General features: G+C 35.8%; 1 protein-coding gene across 2 annotated transcripts in view; it reads right to left on the reverse strand.

The window, feature by feature from the left end:
* The window catches only part of Mettl8 (methyltransferase 8, tRNA N3-cytidine), an 87456-nt gene that overhangs the window by 44799 nt on the left and 22505 nt on the right, over positions 1-20152 (reverse strand). For both annotated transcript variants that reach the window (XR_013424143.1, XM_021725916.3), the window contains exons 2-3: positions 16207-16466; positions 1405-1559 (exon numbers count right to left, since the gene is read on the reverse strand). Coding sequence is in view for 1 of the 2 variants with exons in the window: in XM_021725916.3 (XP_021581591.2) it covers positions 1405-1547 (143 nt within the window). In the remaining variant the exon portion in view is untranslated. The remainder of the gene's footprint in view (positions 1-1404; positions 1560-16206; positions 16467-20152) is intronic.

Here is a 20152-nt window from a genome sequence, read left to right on the forward strand (position 1 = left end):
CAGTAAACTTCCTTTTTAATCTGATATTCTGTTGGAATAAAAACATTAAAAAAGTCCCCAAATCACTTTCCCAGTCTTATAGACCTGCCCCAGAGGTAGACTGATAACAAGTTTTGTCTGGAGCTATCACATCCCACTTTGCATTTCCAGCCCAGATACTTTTTCTCCCTCTTCCCAGCAGCAGTCTGTATTCTGGACATTTTTTACCAGATTATCCTTTTCTCAAAGCCTATTTGAATGTTTACATCTAAATTCATCATCTTTTTTTCCAAAATAAAAAATCAGTTAACTTCTTGATTTTCTTAGCAGTGACCTAAGTTCAAAACTTCAAATTCTTCCTTTTCCTTTATTTTGTACAAGTACCAAGTTCTATTTATTCTTCCTTCACGAGCTCTCTCACTAGCTCTCTCTTGCTTCAAGTTATCCCTGCTGATATGTCCAGCATATTGTTACCAAATATGTATATAATCATTTCTCCTTGGTGGATCTATAGTATCTTGTACTTCAGCTATGAATTTAGGACCATGCATAATCTTGCTCCCATCCTAACATCTGGCCTATATCATTCCAATCTTATCTTTCAATAGTCTCCTAGATGTGCTTTTTCTTTTTTTAAGCCAAACTGCCCTGTTTATTGTCTCCTAAAAATGCCTTGTACTTCCTCATCTCTGTTTTATGACTTTCTTCTCATTCAGAATGCCCTTAATCCAGCTCTACCTATCCAAATCATTAGTCAACAAATATTTCTGTGTCAGGCTTTGTGCCAAGAATAGGAGGCAGAATAAATAATCCTAATTTTAGTTCTGCTCACTCTAAGAAGCCTTCCTGACTATGCCCATACACAAATTGTTTTACATTACTTATTTTTCTTCATAAGGCTTATGTCCTCTATAACACTCACTGGGCCCTTATAATTTACTGTTTGGTATTGTTGATTATCAGTTTTTCCTATACATACCTATTTACCTATCTTCCCAAATAGTGTTGGATTCTCTGAAAGCAGGGACTTTCCCTGATGCTTAGGAAGCAGCAGATGCTGTATATACAATTTGCTGATTGACAATAATTTGTAAAGATGAAGGGCCTATGAGGTGAGAGGAGGACCCTGCCTAGGAAAGAGCCTCCCACCCAGTCTCTACCCAGTAATACACTGGCAAGTCAGGATCAGAGGCAAGGAGGGAGGACTGGCTTAAAGCACTAGGGAAGTTCCACTTTTCCAATTTCATTAGCAAAGCAATTTAGAACTAGAAACACATTAAGTCAGGACTGGTTACCCTTGCTTTTCTCTACAACCTAAATAAAATCAATAGTTTTAAAAATCCTTTCTTGGTACTAAATTTAAATAATATCACTGGTGATATTTAATAAACATTCATAATATCAGACCTAAAAAAGAGAACTCACCACATATTGTGCTCAAAAACTTTGGCTGGGTCAGTTAAAATTCTTGATCCCAGAGGGGCCACTGGGTGGGAACCACTGTGGCATCTGTGTGGCACCTTTCTTAGTCTTAGGCAGCAAATATAATTTCTCCAAATCACATTCATCCTCAGCAGTACCTGCAAAGTCACAAATAATTAGTCAGTATGGACTAAATGGTATATTGCTTAATAGTCAAAACTGGTTCCTATAGGTTTACAACCTCAGAAAGGACATGGAAACCAAACATCTAAAAATGAAAGATGGGTACGATAGTGCCTCTTCTGAATTACTCTCAGGCCAAAAGAAAGGAAAGTTTAGGGTGGGTAATATTGGCTGGAATTTTTCATAAACTACAGCCTCCACCAACTGTGCTTTGTTGGGTATGTGCTTACTTAATTTTTAGCATGTGGCCAAATTACACAAGCCCAAAATCTGAATTTTGCATTCAAAAGACAGTTTTTTAAAAAAGATTTTACTATTTTGTTTTGGGAATTCTAGGAAATATATTTCTAGGAGATAGTTCAAGACCAAAAACCCCAAGTGTAGTGGCAAAATAAGAAAACAAGCCTTTATTAAATCTCATTCTTCATATGGAACTAATACAAAAAATTATTCAAATAAATAAATACCATATTAAGACAGGATCCTAGCAATTCTTAATATTAACAATTCTATATACATATATTTTTTGAAGAATAGTCAGTAATATGGTTGCATAATGGATTGCCCTATATAAAATAAAAGCTTTAATCCTTGCCCACGAGAACTGCTTAGTTGATTAGCCCAAATCTTGATCCCAATTTTGGAAGACTAATTGAAAGAGTATGACATCTTGGGCTGGGGTTAGCTTAGTGGTACAGTGCTTGCCTAACATGTGTAAGGTACTGGGCTCGATCCTTAGGACCACATAAAAGTAAATAAATAAATAAATAAATAAATAAATAAAGGTATTGTATCCATCTGTAACTAAAAATATATTTTTTAAAAATAGCATGACATCTTTTATGTACTGGTAAATATATCACTTTAAAATCTTTATGGAAAAGTGTTTTGTTTTGTTTTTAAGGAAAATAAAGACATTATAAAGAGCGTGGCACAGTGGCACAGTGACTCTGGAGGCTGAAGTAGCAGGATGGCAAGTTTGAGGCAGGCATGGACAACTTTCCAAGACTCTGTCTCCAAGAAAAGAAAAAAAAAAAAAGCTGGAGATGTAGCTCAGTGGTATGGCACTCCTGGGTTCAATCCCCAGCAAGCAGATTATGGTAGTAAGGAACTCTAGAAGAGCTTTCTTTTCCCAATAAGTATCTATTGTAATGGTGTTCAGCATTTCAAGTTGTTCATCACAAGATTCAGCCTGGTGCTGTAAGCTGTCAGGTAGAAACAGATGCTGAAAGGTGTGTATACATAATATGCATTAAAGGCTATTGGAAGTGCTATTAGGCATAAAAATGCAATGTATTATGCATCCTTTGCCTTTCTGAAAATGAATGGATTTAAGACTGGGAATTCCAAAATGAACTGCAGAAAATTAAAAAAAAAACAACATTTCATTGTGCTTTTAAACATAAAATTCAGGATTTTGCCTTTTGGAAAAAAAAAAAGGAGGGGGTAAGCTTAGTCATACACACCAAAAGGACTGCAATAGTTCACATGTGACTAACAGTGATGAGAAATGAAGCATTCAGTAGCTGGTGCAGAAGCCTGTTTCTTGTTTATTTTTCTTCTCCACTAAATGCAAGTTCTTTGGTGGAGCAAATGAAATAAAATGCTTCACCTACTATACCTTTACCCTGAAGCGCCTTTGTTCTTTTTGCTAGCCAGTGTTCTACTCACAAAACGCTGCCTACAAAATTATTTTTAGATCTCTTTCTGCACTGAATATTATTCACAAAATGTTGGGTATGCTGAAGAGTAGAAACTGATTACACATAGAAAGAGAGGCAATTCATGCTCACAAGGCTAAAATGATGTAAATGTTTCTCACCAGGAAAGTCAAATTGAAATGAAATTTTAATCCAAATAATCATGTGATACTTATCTATAGCTATATATAGAAAAAGAAAAGAGAAGAAAAAAGGTAAGAGTTTTTCCTCATTATAAACGATCAAGAACCTCTGTAGACAGTCAGAGGCTAAAAAAATAGATAAATAAATAAAACCATACTGTTTATTAGGAAATTCAAGAAAATGTCAGAGAAATGTATGCCTTGCAGGCTGCTAGTCTGTAGAGAGAATCCTTTGTGGCCAGGGCCTAACATGGTAATTTCCTTGGTTAGGCAACTGTTTCTCTCATTAACCAAACATCTTTATCTACTTCATTTATCTGTAACAGTTACATACAGTATTGTATTGCTATTTATCTTTTAAATTATACAAATATATAATAAATTTATATAATATAAAATACAATATAGATTAATACATAATAAAATCATGAAAATGCCTTCTCAACTAAATAGAAAGCTTCTGGAGGCAACACAAAGCTGCTCATGAATTAAATGTTTGAGTGATTACATAAAAATGATACTTGTCTGACATTTAATTGGAAGGAAATTCATATTCTCACTCATAAAAAGAGTGACAGTATACAGGCAATGATCATGTTATATTGACTAAAATATTCTACAAACATGTTTTATGATATGTTAAATGTAAGGTTTACCAGGTCATGGTTCCATGTTGGAATGGGAAAAGAAAGGCAGAACTAGCACCAAATAGTTCTGGTAGTGAAAGTTGGTTTGCAGTACCACAGTGACCCATTCACTTTATGTGCCTCCCTTAAATTCTCTTGGCATACTCTAATTTGAATACAAGTTTAAGATATTATTCACATAATGAAACCGTGTGCCTAAATAATATTTTTATTTGAAATGATACACAATAGTATAGTTTAAAATATTTCATTGACCCAAAAGAAGGCAGTAAAGAAACAAATGGAATTTTTTAAATTACCAAAGTTTATTTATTTATTGCAGTGCTAGGGACTGGACCCATGACTGTATACATGCTAAGCAAGTGCTCTACCACTGATCTATAGCCCCAGCCCCAAGATGGCAACAATATTAAATGTAAATGGATTCTAACTAGCAATAATCAAAAGAACACTATACCTAATGACAGCAGAATGCTCAATCTCTTCTTCACATGAACCTGCAACATTCACCAAAATAGGCCCTTTTTGCTGGGCTATAAGACAATCTCATTAAATTCCCCAAAACCGATATGTTTGAAATAAACAATATCTAGAAAAATTCCCAAATACTTGGAACTAACCAACATGCTTTTAAATAATCTATGGATTAAGACCAACTCTTAAGGGAAAATTTAAAAATATGCTGAACTGGGGCTGGGGTTACAGCTCAGCAGCAGAGCACATGACTGACACTTGCGAGGCACTGGATTCGATCTTCAGCACAACATAAAAACAAAGAAAATAAATAAAGAAAAGATATTGTGTCTGTATTAAAAATATCTTAAAAAATGTTGTTTGATCTTTAGCATCACATAAAAATAAAGAAATTAAAGATATTGTGTCCATATTAAAAAAATCTTAAAAAAATATGTTGAACTGAATTATAATCACAAAATATCAAAGTATATGGGGTGCAAGTAAAGCAGTAAAGGAAAATGTACCATTTTTAATGCCTCTATTAGGAGAAAGATCCCAATCAATGATCTCAGCTTCTTCTTTAAAAATGGAAAATAAGAAGTAAACTAGATCCAAAGTAAGTAAAAGAAATGAAATCATAAAAAAGAGGAAATCAAGGAAATAGAAAATAGAACAGGGAAAACGAAAACCTAAAATTAGTTCTTTGAAAACAATAATAAATTTCTAGCAAGACTAATTTCAAATGTGTATTTCAGAAAACACAAATTTCCAATAATAGGAATGACCCAGCAATACTGAAAAGCTAAAGGTTCTTATGGATAATTTTTACTTTATTCATGACAAACACTTTGAAAAACACAACTTACTGAAACAACACAAGAAAAAATTTAAATAGCACTAAGTTTATTAAGTAAGTTCAATTTGTAATTTAAAGCAAAATAAATATCATATCCATCAAGATGGCTATTAAAAATCAACAACAAAAACAGAAAATAACAAGTATTGACAAGGATATGGATAAAATGGAACTCAAACAATGCTGATGGAATGAAAATAATGTACCTGTTATAGAAAATAATATGGGGAACCCTCAAAACATTAAACATAGAAATACCATATGATCCAGCAATTTCACTTTTGAGTATATATCCAAAAGAAGTCAAAGCAAGGGCACTGAGTAATTTTACATCCATATTCAGAACAGCATTGGTCATAAAAGAAAAAGATGGAAGGAAAACTCAAGTGGCCATTGAAAGATAAATGACTAAGAAATGAAGCAATATAAACTTACGACAGAGTATTATTCAACCTTAAAAAAGAATGATTTTAGCTGGGCTCAGTGGCTCACACCAGCAATCCCTGTGACTGGGGAGGCTGAGGCAAGAAGATGCAAGTTCGAAGCCAGCCTCATAAGTGTAGCAAGACCTTCAGCAAATTAATGAAACCCTGTCTCAAAATTAAAAATAAAAAATATTGGGGATGTAGCTCAGAGATAGATGCCCCTGGGTTAAATCCCAAGTAACCCCTCCCCGCAAAAAAGATGATGATGATGATGATGATGATGATGATGATGATGATGATTTTAGTGCTGAGGACTAAACCAAGGACCTCGTGCATGGTAGATAAGCACTCTATACCCCTAGCCCAAGAAGACATTTTTGACACAGGTTATAATATGGATGAATCTTAAAGACAATTCTAACTCTGTCATAAAAGTACAAATACTGTATGATTCTTTTTTATGAAGTTTCTAGGGAAGTCAATAGACAAAAAGAAGAGTGATGGTTGCCTGTGAAGGAAAAATGGGAAGTTGAAGAGTTTAGTAAGAACGGGGTAGGGGAGAGGAAATGGGGAAGATGTAGGTTGAAGGATATAAAATTGCAGATATGCAGGATAGACAAATATAGAGAGGTAATGTACGACATGAGGGATACTGTCAATATTGTACTGCATTTGGGATTTTTGCTAAAAAATAAGTTATCTTGATATACACATAGAAAAAGAGGTAACTCTGAGATGATGCATATGCTCATTTGCTTGACTACAGTAATCATTTCACTGTTCATATGTAGTGATATTAAAACATCTTATTTTATAACTTCAATATATAAATTTTTTAAAAAGAAGCTAGACCAAAAGAAAGAACTTTTTAAAAGAGGGTACAGTTTTAGAAGGGAAAGATGAAAAAGTTCTGGAGATGAATAGATTGTATATACAACAATGTTAACATAATACCACTGAACTGTACACTTAACAATTATTAAAATGGTAAATTTTATGTTATGTATATTTTACAACAACAATGAAAAAAAAAACAAGCAAACACCTTCCCACAAAGAAAACTATAGAGGGCTGGGGTTGTGGCTCAGCAGTACAGTGCTTGCCTAGCACGTTCAAGGCCTTAAGCTCAATCCTCAGCATCATAAAAACATAAAAATAAAGAAAGAAAACTGAAGACCTGATGTCCTCATTAATGAACATCAAATATTTCAAGAAGAAACAATATCAATCTTACACAATCTTAAAACAGAAAAGAGAATACTTCCCCACTTGTCTTAAGAGACCAGCCCAATTGTGAGAGAGCATGCTTGTGTGAAGTAAAGGTTTGAACACGGGCCATATTCTTACATTTCAGTTTTTCCATAGACTAGGGCTTCACGTTTCAAGTTATAAAGTGTCTGTGAGAAATAAAACTTGAAGATTTCTAAAGAGGATAAACATAGACAAGCGTTTTCTAAGCGTGCCTTCGTGTAGTTTTAATTGCTAAGGCTGAGGGTCACAAACTGCATAGCAATGCTTTGGTTAAAGGTGAAATTGATCCAAAAGATTAGAGTGGAGTTGAAGATTCCTGTTGCCTAGTATTTTTTATCATTGCTTTTCTGTGCTTAGATACACAAATACTATTGTGTTATAATTGCCTATGATATCAGTATAGTAATATGCTATACAAGATTATAGCCTAGGAGCAATAGGTTACACCATATAGTTTAGGTGTAAAGTAGGTTATACCATTTAGATTTGTGTAAGTATACTCTATGATGTTCACACAATGACAAAATTGCCTAACAACACATTTCTTAGAACATTATCTCTATCGTTAAGTGACATGCTATATTTTTGTACTTCAGAACAGAAAAATATTAAGAAGGCAACAAAAATCTCCACAAATCCTGCAGTGCTTGAATTTTTATTTACTTTAGGAAGCATCTGAAAATACAATTTTGACCTTTTGCTTAGCTCAAACTAATTCTGCCATATCAAATTCTAGTCTGCATAATCAAGTGGCATTTCTTTTACTTCCTTTGCCTAAAGGTTCCCACTTTCAGCTTACCATTCTATGATGGTTCTATCCTTTGAATCCTGTAAAGTCCAAAATGAAAAGAATGAGAATAACTTTAGGGCCATGGCCCTCTCAGATCAAGGCCAAGACTCAGCCATGAATAGTCAATTGGCTGAAGAAGTCCCTTAGGAATAGACCCAGAAAGGAACTGATCTCATACAAGTATCATATTGACAGAGTGTCATTATCAGTAGCAATTCTTATGCTATCAACTATACAGAGGTATGCTGTGAAGAGCTGACAGACTTCCCGCCAGCTGAGGGTCTAAGGAGGTATGTGTCTATTTTAGAATGCAACAAAAGAACAAAAGTATAAAATGACTTGGTTTTTGTAGATAGTATGACAAGCCAAGGAGAAGATGGTTTTAACACAAGTTTTCAGGGTCAGCTGCCACCACCACCACGACAACAAGCTTAATAGCTTCATGAGATCTTGATCAAAAGGACAACTTTTGGGGAATATATCTCTGCAACCCAACTCTAAATTTTGGCCTGATGCCTTCCTTGCCTTCTATTAAAATGGAGACCTTTTCACATTAACCTACACACCATATCAACATATTACCATATCAACAAACTATAACATATATTACTGGAATAGGTAAAATATATATTACACACATGAAAAAAATCTTAAATAATTGTAATTTTTAATTTTGTACTTTTATTTCATAAAAAGGAGGACTTAGGTAAAAAAAAACACTCCACCATATATTTTGTAAACTGAAAAAAAAAATTTAGAATTTAAGTACCAACTTCAATTTACCTTTCATGTAAATCTCAATTTTTTAAAAAAAAGTTAAATATTTACTTTGTGTCAAATATTTACTATATTTTCCTTGATATCCATGAGGGATTGGTTCCAGGACTCCTGTGGATACCAAAATCCATGGATGCTAAGTCCTTTTCATATAATGAAGTAGTATTTCCTTTTATGCACATCTTTCTCTATACTTTAAATTATCTTTAGAATACAGCCAGGTGTGGTGCCCTTTAAGATGAATGAAAAAAGAAAATGTAGTACACACAATGGAATATTATTACTCAGCCATAAAGAAGAATGAAATTATGACATTTGCCAGTAAATGGATAGAACTGGAGACTAACAAAGTGAAATAAGCTAATCCCAAAAAACAAAAGGATGAATATTCTCTGTGATGTGCTGACTTAAAATAGGCAGGTGGTAGTTTGCGGGTGGAGGGGGGTCATAGAGGTTCACTGGATCGGACAGGGCGAAGTGGGGGGAAGGAAAAGGGGATGGGAATGGGAAAGACAGTAGAATGAATCACTTTCTGATGCTCATATATAAATACATGACCAATGTAACTCCATGACAACCACAAAAATGGGAAGTTACACTTCAAGTATGTATGATATGTCAAAATATACTCCACTATCATGTTTAATTAAAAAGAATAAATAAAAAATTAAAAAATAGGTGTCCCAGAGAAGGGGCCCAGCGGCCCGCTGGCGTGGTAGATAGATCACACCAATTGGAGGAAGGGCCCAGCCGCTGCCCGCGCCTGCATGTAGGCAGACCTGCGACCTGGAAAACAGGCCCAGCGGCCCGCTGGCGTGGTAGACAGATCACCCCTATTGGAGGAGGGGCCCAGCCACCGCCTGTGCCTGCATGGTAGGCAGACCTGCGACCTGGAGAACCTGGAAAACAGGCCCAGCGGCTCGCCTGTGTGGTAGACAGACCTCCCCAGTTGGAGGAGCCTAGCCTCCCACCGGTGCGGTAGACAGACCACTCCAACTGGAGGAGGGGCCCTGCCGCCCGCCTGTGCGGTCACCTGACCGAGTTCTTGACAAACATAAGGTTTCCCCAACACCCCCACCTCATCAAACACCTTATGAGAAAAACTGATGGAACTCATCTTGGAAAATTCCACCAACCCTTAAAACCCACCAACCGGTTGGCTGGCGTGGCTACCAGTGCGGTTCTGCAGCGGATCAGGCACCTGGTTTACATCTCAGAGAATAAGAGTAGAGAGGCCACAGGTGGAAGCTCAAGTCCTCTCACACTGACTACCACCACCATCCTGAACCCAGAGACTCAAGCTAGGAATAGACAACGCCACCAACTGGAAGAAATGAAAACAGAGTTCTGAGAGACATTTTTTTTCTTTTTTCTTTCTTTTTCTCTCTTCTTTCTCTCTTTTTAGCCATTCATCCAGTCTCCTCTACCCTTCCCCCTAGGGTCTTCGAAACCTCAACATATGTGAAACCAAAAATTGTGCACGAAAAAGGTCTTTAACAACTGAATCACCAGAATAATATACTATAGAGGAATTGCATATGCCCCATCTCCCTTCCCCCTTTTTATTTCTTTTCTTTTTTCTTGTATTTTCTTTTTCCCGCTCTCCTTTTTCTCTTCCTTTCCTTGTTATTTGTTTTCCTCCCTCTTACTCTCTCTATCCCACTTGCAACCCCCTAAATTTTACTATTCATAAGTAGGGTAATCTTATAAATACAGATAGGAATTTGAATCTATACATTCTTCCATAAATTACCCATCTTTTGATTAGAGCTCTCCAAAGTTACTAAGTTAGATTAACCCCATACCATCACTCCTTTCCCCATAAACATAACATCCTACACCTGAAATTCTGTTTTCTTCAAGCTACCAGAAACAGTATGCCTTTCATGAATCTAATGACTATATTTGTAAACGATAATCGAAACCAACATTTGTAGACATAGAGTCTAGCTATAAATGTAGTATTAAGGAAAACGTGTGCTTAGATGATGTACTATTGATATTGAGAACTGTTAACATTGTCTTTCTCCACAAAAGGGAGACTTTGCAACTATACAAGAGCAATATATAGGGGGAAAATTCAATAACATAACAGTTTCACCAAGCAGAAAGAAACGTGAGCAATATGAAAAGACAATGAAAGGACCACAAGCAATGCAGGTCAACTCAACTTTAGAAGAGGTAATAGCTGCAGCAGATGGAATGCCAGATAAAGAATTCAGGATATACATGCTTCGGATGATCTGGAGTCTCAAGGAAGACATTAGACAGCAAAATCAGACAATGAAAGATCACTTCGACAATGAATTACATAAACAAATCCAAGAAGCAATAGATCAACTATACAGGGAGATAGAGGTTATAAAAAACAAACAAACAGAAATCCTAGAAATGCAGGAAGCAATAAACCAAATTAAAAACTCAAATGAGAGCATTACCAGCAGAGGAGAACTCTTAGAAGATAGAACATCAGACAATGAAGACAAAGTATTTCAACTTGAAAAGAACATAGACAGCTCAGCAAGACTGTTAAGAAACCATGAGCAGAACATCCAAGAAATATGGGATAACATAAAGAGACCAAACTTAAGAGTCATTGGGATACAGGAAGGTATAGAGGTCCAAACCAACGGAATGAGCAATCTATTCAACGAAATAATACGAGAAAACTTCCCAGACTTGAAGAATGAGACAGAATCCCAAATCCTAGAAGCCTACAGGATGCCAAATGTGCAAAATCATAAGAGATCCACACCTAGAAACATTATAATGAAGATGCCCAACATACAGAATAAGGACAGAATTTTAAAAGCTATAAGAGAAAGGAAGCAGATTACATTTAGGGGTAAACCAATCAGGATAATAGCTGATCTTTCAACACCAACTCTGAAAACTAGAAGATCCTGGAACAACATTTTCAAACGCTGAAAGAAAATGGGTTCCAACCAAGAATTGTGTATCCAGTGAAATTAAGCTTCAGGATGGAAGATGAAATTAAAACCTTCCACGATAAACAAAAGTTAAAAGAATTTGCAGCTAGAAAACCATCTCTTCAAAACATCCTCGGCAAAACATTACAGGAAGAGGAAATGGAAAATAACAATGAAAACCAACAGTGGGAGGTAGTACAGTAAAGGGAAAAAATAATCAAAGAGGAAAAACAAACCATGTTAAGTAACATAAATAAACAAATATGGCTGGAAGAACAATCCATATCTCAATAATAACCCTAAATGTTAATGGCTTAAACTCACCAATTAAGAGACACAGGCTAGTAGAATGGATCAAAAACAAAGATCCAACAATATGCTGCCTACAGGAGACGCCATTTGATAGGAAAAGACACACATAGACTGAAGGTGAAGGGTTGGGAAAAATCATATCACTCATATGGACTTCGGAAACAAGCAGGAGTGTCCATACTCATATCAAATAAAATAGATTTCAAGCCAAAGTTAATCAAAAGGGATAAAGAGGGACACTACATACTGCTCAAGGGAACCATACACCAACAAGACATAACAATCATAAATATATATGCCCCAAACAATGGTGCAGCTATGTTCATCAAACAAACTCTTCTCAAGTTCAAGAGTCTAACAGACCACCATACAATAATTATGGGAGACTTCATCACACCTCTCTCACCACTGGACAGATCTTCCAAACAAAAGTTCAATAAAGAAACTATAGAACTCAATAATACAATTAATAACCTAGACTTAATTGACATATATAGAATATACCACCCAACATCAAGCAGTTACACTTTTTTCTCAGCAGCACATGGATCCTTCTTAAAAATAGATCATATATTATGTCACAGGGCAACTCTTAGAAATTATAAAGGAGTAGAGATAATGCCATGCATCCTATCTGATCATAATGGAATGAAACTGGAAATCAACGATAAAAGAAGGAAGGAAAAATCATGCATCACTTGGAGAATGAACAATAGGTTACTGATGATCAATGGGTTATAGAAGACATCAAGGAGGAAATTAAACAATTCTTAGAGATAAATGAAAACACAGACACAACACATCGGAATCTATGGGACACAATGAAAGCAGTTCTAAGAGGAAAATTCATTGCTTGGAGTTCATTCCTTAAAAAAAGAAAAAAACAACAAATAAATGAACTCACACTACATCTCAAAACTCTAGAAAAGGAAGAGCAAAACAACAGCAAATATAGCAGAAGACAAGAAATAATTAAAATCAGAGTGGAAATCAACAAAATTGAAAGAAAAACAACATTGAAAAAATTGATAAAACTAAAAGTTGGTTCTTTGAAAAAATAAATAAGATTGACAGACCCTTAGCCATGCTAACAAAGAGAAGAAGAGAGAGAACTCAAATTACTAGCATATGGGATGAAAAAGGCAATATCACAACAGACACTTCAGAAATACAGAAGATAATTAGAAATTATTTTGAATCCTTATACTCCATTAAAATAGAAGATAGTGAAGGCATCGATAAATTTCTTAAGTCATATGATCTGCCCAGATTGAGTCAGGAAGATATACACAACCTAAACAGACCAATATCAATTGAGGAAATAGAAGAAGCCATCAAAAGACTACCAACTAAGAAAACCCCAGGACCGGATGGGTATACAGCAGAGTTTTACAAAATCTTTAAAGAAAAACTAATACCAATACTTTTCAAGCTATTTCAGAAAATAGAAAAAAAGGGAGAACTTCCAAATTCATTCTATGAGGCCAACATCACACTGATTCCTAAACCAGACAAAGACACTTCAAAGAAAGAAAACTACAGACCAATATCTCTAATGAACATAGATGCAAAAATTCTCAATAAAATTCTGGCAAATTGGATACAGAAACATATCAAAAAGATGGTGCATCATGATCAAGTAGGATTCATCCCTGGGATGCAAGGCTGGTTCAATATATGGAAATCAATAAATGTTATTCACCACATCAATAGACTTAAAGATAAGAACCATATGATCATCTCGATAGATGCAGAAAAAGCATTCAACAAAGTACAGCATCCCTTTATGTTCAAAACTCTAGAAAAACTACAGATAACAGGAACATACCTCAATATTGTAAAAGTATGCTAAGCCTCAGGCTAGCATCATTCTGAATGGAGAAAAATTGAAGGCATTCCCTCTAAAATCTGGAACAAGACAAGGATGCCCTCTCTCACCACTTCTGTTCAACATAGTTCTCGAAAAACTGGCCAGAGTAATTAGACAGAGGAAAGAAATTAAAGGTATAAAAATAGGAAAAGAAGAACTTAAATTATCACTATTTGCAGATGACTTGATTCTATACCTAGCAGACCCAAAAGGGTCTACAAAGAAACTACTAGAGCTAATAAATGAATTCAGCAAAGTGGCAGGATATAAAATCAACACACATAAATCAAAGGCATTCCTGTATATCAGCGACAAATCTTCTGAAATGGAAATGAGGACAACTACTCCATTCACAATATCCTCAAAAAAATAAATAAAATACTTGGGAATCAACCTAACAAAAGAGGTGAAAGACTTATACAATGAAAACTACAGAACCCTAAAGAGAGAAATAGAAGAAGATCTTAGATGATGGAAAAATATACCCTGTTCATGGATAGGCAGAACTAACATCATCAAAATGGCAATATTACCAAAAGTTCTCTATAGGTTTAATGCAATGCCAATCAAAATCCCAACGGCATTTCTTATAGAAATAGATAAAGCAATCATGAAATTCATATGGAAAAATAAAAGACCCAGAATAGCAAAAACAATTCTAAGCAGGAAGTGTGAATCAGGCAATATAACGATACCAGACTTCAAACTATACTACAGAGCAATAATAACAAAAACAGCATGGTACTGGTACCAAAACAGGCAGGTGGACCAATGGCACAGAATAGAGGACACAGAAACCAACCCACAAAATTACAACTATCTTATATTTGATAAAGGGGCTAAAAGCATGCAATGGAGGAAGGATAGCATCTTCAACAAATGGTGATGGGAAAACTAGAAATCCATATGTAACAAAATGAAACTGAATCCCTTTCTCTCGCCATGCACAAAAGTTAACTCAAAATGGATCAAGGAGCTTGATATCAAATCAGAGACACTGCGTCTGATAGAAGAAAAAGTTGGCTACGATCTACATATTGTGGGGTCGGGCTCCAAATTCCTCAATAGGACACCCATAGCACAAGAGTTAATAACTAGAATCAACAAATGGGACTTACTCAAACTAAAAAGTTTTTTCTCAGCAAGAGAAACAATAAGAGAGGTAAATAGGGAGTCTACATCCTGGGAACAAATTTTTACTCCTCACACTTCTGATAGAGCCCTAATATCCAGAGTATACAAAGAATTCAAAAAATTAAACAATAAGAAAACAAATAACCCAATCAACAAATGGGCCAAGGACCACAACTAGGTGCTGTGGCTTCCCTGTAATCCCAACAATTTGGAAGTCTGAGGCAGAGAACCATAAGTTTGAGATCAGCCTAGGAAATTTAGCAAGATCCTGTCTTAAAATTAAAAATAAAAAGGTCTGGAGGAATGCTCAGGGGTAGAGTACCCCTAGGATCACTCCACAGTATCACAATAAGTAAATAAATAAACAATCTCTAGATTACTTATGATACCTAATATAAATGTTAGGTAAATAGTTGTTAAATTAAATTGTTTAGGGAATAATGACAAGGGAAAAAGTCTATATATTCAGTACATATACGGTTATTTTCCTCATATTTTCAATCAATGTTTGGTTATATCCATGCAAGCAGAACTCACAGAAATGGAGGATCAGCTACATTATCTTATTTAACTTCCATTTCCCTATTCAGAGTATTATTTTAGGAAAAATCTATAAAGGACAAAGTAAACTCACAAACTTAAGGTCACCCAACTGAAAATTGATAAGACTTCTATTTGAATACAAGTAATCTTACTGAAGAGGCAGGCACAGTTGGACACACCTGTAATCCCAGCAACAAGGGAGGCTGAGGCAGGAGGATCCCAAGTTTGAGGCTAGCCGTGGCAACTTAGTGAGATCCTGTGGATGTCACTTAGTGGAAAAGCACCCTGGGTTCAATTCCCAGAACTAAATAACAACCAAAAATGAGTAGTCTTTTTTTTTTTTTAAAGAGAGAGTGAGAGAGGGGAGAGAGAGAGAGAGAGAGAGAGAGAGAGAGAGAGAGAGAGAGAGAGAGAGAGAGAGAGAGAATTTTTAATATTTATTTTTTAGTTCTCGGCGGACACAACATCTTTGTTGGTATGTGGTGCTGAGGATCGAACCCGGGCCGTACGCATGCCAGGCAAGCGGGCTACCGCTTGAGCCACATCCCCAGCCCCCAAAAATGAGTAGTCTTACTGGAGAGCCCATGCTCCATTTTTTCTTTCTTTCTTTTTTTTTAAATATTTTTTTAGTTATACATGGACACAATATCTTTATTTTGTTCATTTATTTTTATATGGTGCTGAGGATCAAACCCAGGGTCTCTCATGTGGAAGGTGAGCACTCTACCACTGAGCCACAACCCCAGCCCCACTTTTTCTTTTTTTGAATAGCTTTATTGTTCACTTACCTTCACCCACTATCTACTACTATTATACACTGCATACACAAAAGGGATCACAGCACTGATTCTCCAGCTTTTACTGAAGCACTGATTCTCCAGCTTTTACTGAAGTTGCCACTGATTTAAAGAGGTCCAAATTTCTTCTCTTCCTTCATCCCTGTTTCTTGAGTCTTAATCAAATAGCATGCAATGGCATTGGGAGGCATCAGTCATATTTCTTTCCAGGATTCCAGTCTCAAGATACAGGCAAAGGGCTCTTGCATCACCTAAAAAAATGTTAACATTTTTAACAGAGTTCTTTTCAGTGGGCTGTTTTTACTCAGCTGAGGAATAGAGGCAAAGAAGTACTTATTTCCCTTTCCTTTTAAGCTTGATCTTTTCTTACATTTCAAGATTGCTACAGGATAGAGGAACCCCAACAAACTAGAGAAAGTAGTGCTACTGTGTGTGAGAATATACAATGATTATGCTTGGAGCACTTAGCTGACTCTGGGTAAAAACTATTTATTTGTAAGTGTGCCTAAGAATGATTCCCAGTTGTCTCAGCTAACTGAAACCCCAATGGAGAGAAAATATGGTTGATTGTAGTCTAAACGCATGCCCACTATTTAAAAGTTAACTACCCTTCAATGTTTCCAGGGTTCCAAGCTTCCTTTAAATAAATAAATTAGTGAGATACTCATATCTTTACCTTTGTAACTGTTTAGCTTTTCTTCTCAGCTGGAAATCTAGTACAAAGGTTTCATTCAAAGGAGCAAACATCATCTAGATAAAGCTGCACTAAACATTACCTGAGAGGACAGCATTAATGAGAACAAATTAAAGTGCTATTGTTGTACTGTTTTGGAGAGTGAAAGCCTACAGGTAAGAAACACTTAAGTCTCAACTACGCTGCAATGAACAGGAAGCTTCAATTAACCCTGGCAATTTGAGAGAACTCTGAGGGTGACCATCTGCAAGGTAAACAGCTCATGCAGTTCACACATCTTGTTTTAATTTTTCTTTGGATGATTATAATTTCAGGGTATAAATAAGGTTATTAGCAAGAACAGAACAACAACAATAATTACAGTAAGTATTTGCAGAGCACTTTGATCCCACTTTGACGTCAAGTCCCTCTGCAGCTTCAAAATGTGAATCTCATGCTTAGTGTTTTCTCTCCAGGACCGCCCTGAAAGGTGGCCACACCAAGCACTTGTGTACACAAAAAGAAGCTACTGGGACTCGGAAGTTTTTCTTTAAGGGATTTCATGTAAGCTCATTTCAAAGTCATCTCAAACCAAAGTATCTGAAGAGTATATATTATTCTAATTACTCTGAAACTTGCCTCCAAACACATTATGTGGGACCAGAATGACATCAGTTTTAACTCATCCTACTGGCATTTCATATGTCTATGTGACAGTAACTTTTGGAGACATTAACCAAATTGGTGAGCTTTGTATTCATTCTTTCTGTGTGATGAGTCTTTATAAGTGCAGTAAGGATGAGATTAATGGAGTTCTGCCCTTACTAAGTTTTTTGCTTTTTTAAACATTGCAGAAATCCCTGTCTTTAGGTACATCAGGTGATAGGAGATGCTTATATCCACATGCAAGATTTACTCAGTCATGTTTGAACTGATTTATCAATTAGGCTGCCCTTGTTGAAAATTAGACTTATAAAAAATTCAAGTCATATGTAGATGTCAGATATAAAAAATCTGAACTACATCATTAGTGAATAAAAATGCCCCTATGAATGTATTTCTATAATTTCAAAAGAACATAAAATTCAAGAAAGCAGAGGTTATAGCACTGTGTAAATTTATTTTTAAAGAATACAATTCATTATGATTTGGAAAAAACAAACAACAAAGCAAACTGCACCAAGTTATATCAGGTAAAATTCTGACTGCCACACCACAGGCAACACAACCCTACCAGATAAGGATACAGAGGGGAAAAAATTGGAAAGGGTACAATTTCCACATAAGAACAGATGAGTTGAAAGTTTTTAGGGAGTACTACAGAATTCTACAGAATTATGGATGATATATGGTAGAGGCAATAAATAGTAGAAGGAAGACTCATGTTCTATTAGAGCACAGAAGAATGAATGACCCAGTCTATTCATAATGGTTTAGAGAAGCTTCATGGTGGAGGTAATACTAGTGCTGGATGTAGAAGAATGAGTGGGAATATTCCAAGAGATAATAGTGAAAGCCAGGGCATTTCAGGTAAAGGGATTAGCACAAATAAAGACAAAGCAGCTTGAATGCACATGGGATAGTCATAGAATTAAAAGGCATTTGGAGGGCTAGGGATATAGCTCAGTTGGTAGAGTACTTGCCTTGCATATACAAGGCCATGGGTTCAATCCCCTGCACCACCAAAAAAAAAAAAAAAAGTATTTGGAAAAAGGTGCTGACCTAAGTAACTCTGCATATGAATAAAGTCTGCAAGACTAAAGGCAGTAGGAACTATGATAAGCTATGCTGTAGTTAACAAAAATGTTTTCAGTTCTGGGGCTGGGGTTGTGGCTCAGCAGTAGAGTGCTCCCCTACCAAGGGTGAGGCCCTGGGTAATTAATTAAAGATATTGTATCCAGCTACAACTAAAAATAAATATTTAAAAAAATGTTTTCAATTCTGAAACCACCACTTTAGTAAACAGGAATTGAATAATTGATAGACAGTAGGTGGTTGAAGCTAGTTTTCTCATTGTTCCAGTGGGAGATTACAGATAAGTGAGGGAGAAGGCTATAATAATGCATGTAGTAACTGATTAGAATTGAAGCCATCAAATGAGCTTATATTTAGTTTAATATAAATAGAGGTCTTTCCCATAGAAATATCTGTAGATGTAGATATGTATACTTGGGTTGGTATATATTCATATACCTCCTCATTTGATCAGCTGAATGAGTCTAAAAGCAACCTTACTCCAGTAACTACAAGCACACCCAGAATCCGTTGGTGTCTTCTTTTTTTAATATTTATTTTTTAGTTGTAGTTGGACACGATATCTTTATTTTATTTATTTATTTTTTATGTGGTGCTGAGGATCGAACCCAGGGCCCTGCACACGCAAGGTGAGCACTGTACCACTGAGCTATATAACCCCAACCCCACTAGTTTCTACTACTATTTCTCTAATGAAAAGGAACCAGACTCTTTGGAAAAAAGGCTGATTCTAGGAATTGGAAAGAGACACAAAATGAGCCTGGAACATCTTATACTAATAGAAAGTAAGGTTGTGCTAAAAAGCAAACAAAAGACCTAAAAAACAAAACACCACCACCCCAAATCCCCAAACTCCTCCATCATAAAGGTATGTCAAAAAGGCACAGGAGCCAGTTCAAAGACCTCCCAATGACCAATGCTAGAAAAAATATTTTGAGCAAAAAATAACTTTTTTGAATTAAAATCCAAGTATAAAATAAATATCCACATATATATTATTTAAATAACTAAATAAATAAACAAATGGGGTTGAAACGATGAATCTTCCATGCAAAATAATCCCAGATAATTTACATAAATATTATGAACTTAGAAGGTGGAACAGGACCCCTCATGCCTTATGTTCAAGAGAAAAATATGGAAAGGGGGAAAGAGAATAACTCTGCAGTGGAGAAACTTGATATAGACTTCCCTAGCCAGGTGATCAAGGTTAACATCAATAGTGACAGGTCATGCTGATAGCATGTACTCTTTGGAGTCGGGGGTACATGGCCTTGCTACATTGCCCAGGCTGGCCTTGAACTTGCAATCCTCCTACCTCAGCTTCCCAAGGAGCTGAGATTACACCACCTGGAAAAGCATGCAACTCTTGATATAAAAATGACACTATAACTTTGTGTTCCTTCTCCCCAAACTTCATAACCTCAGTCTAATTGTTTTCTTTTTATTGGTTTTTCACAACATTACAAAGCTCTTGACATATCATATTTCATATATTAGAATCAAGTG

Source organism: Ictidomys tridecemlineatus, chromosome 7 (genome assembly GCF_052094955.1).
Source record: "Ictidomys tridecemlineatus isolate mIctTri1 chromosome 7, mIctTri1.hap1, whole genome shotgun sequence".
Classification (NCBI taxonomy): Eukaryota; Metazoa; Chordata; class Mammalia; order Rodentia; family Sciuridae; genus Ictidomys; species Ictidomys tridecemlineatus.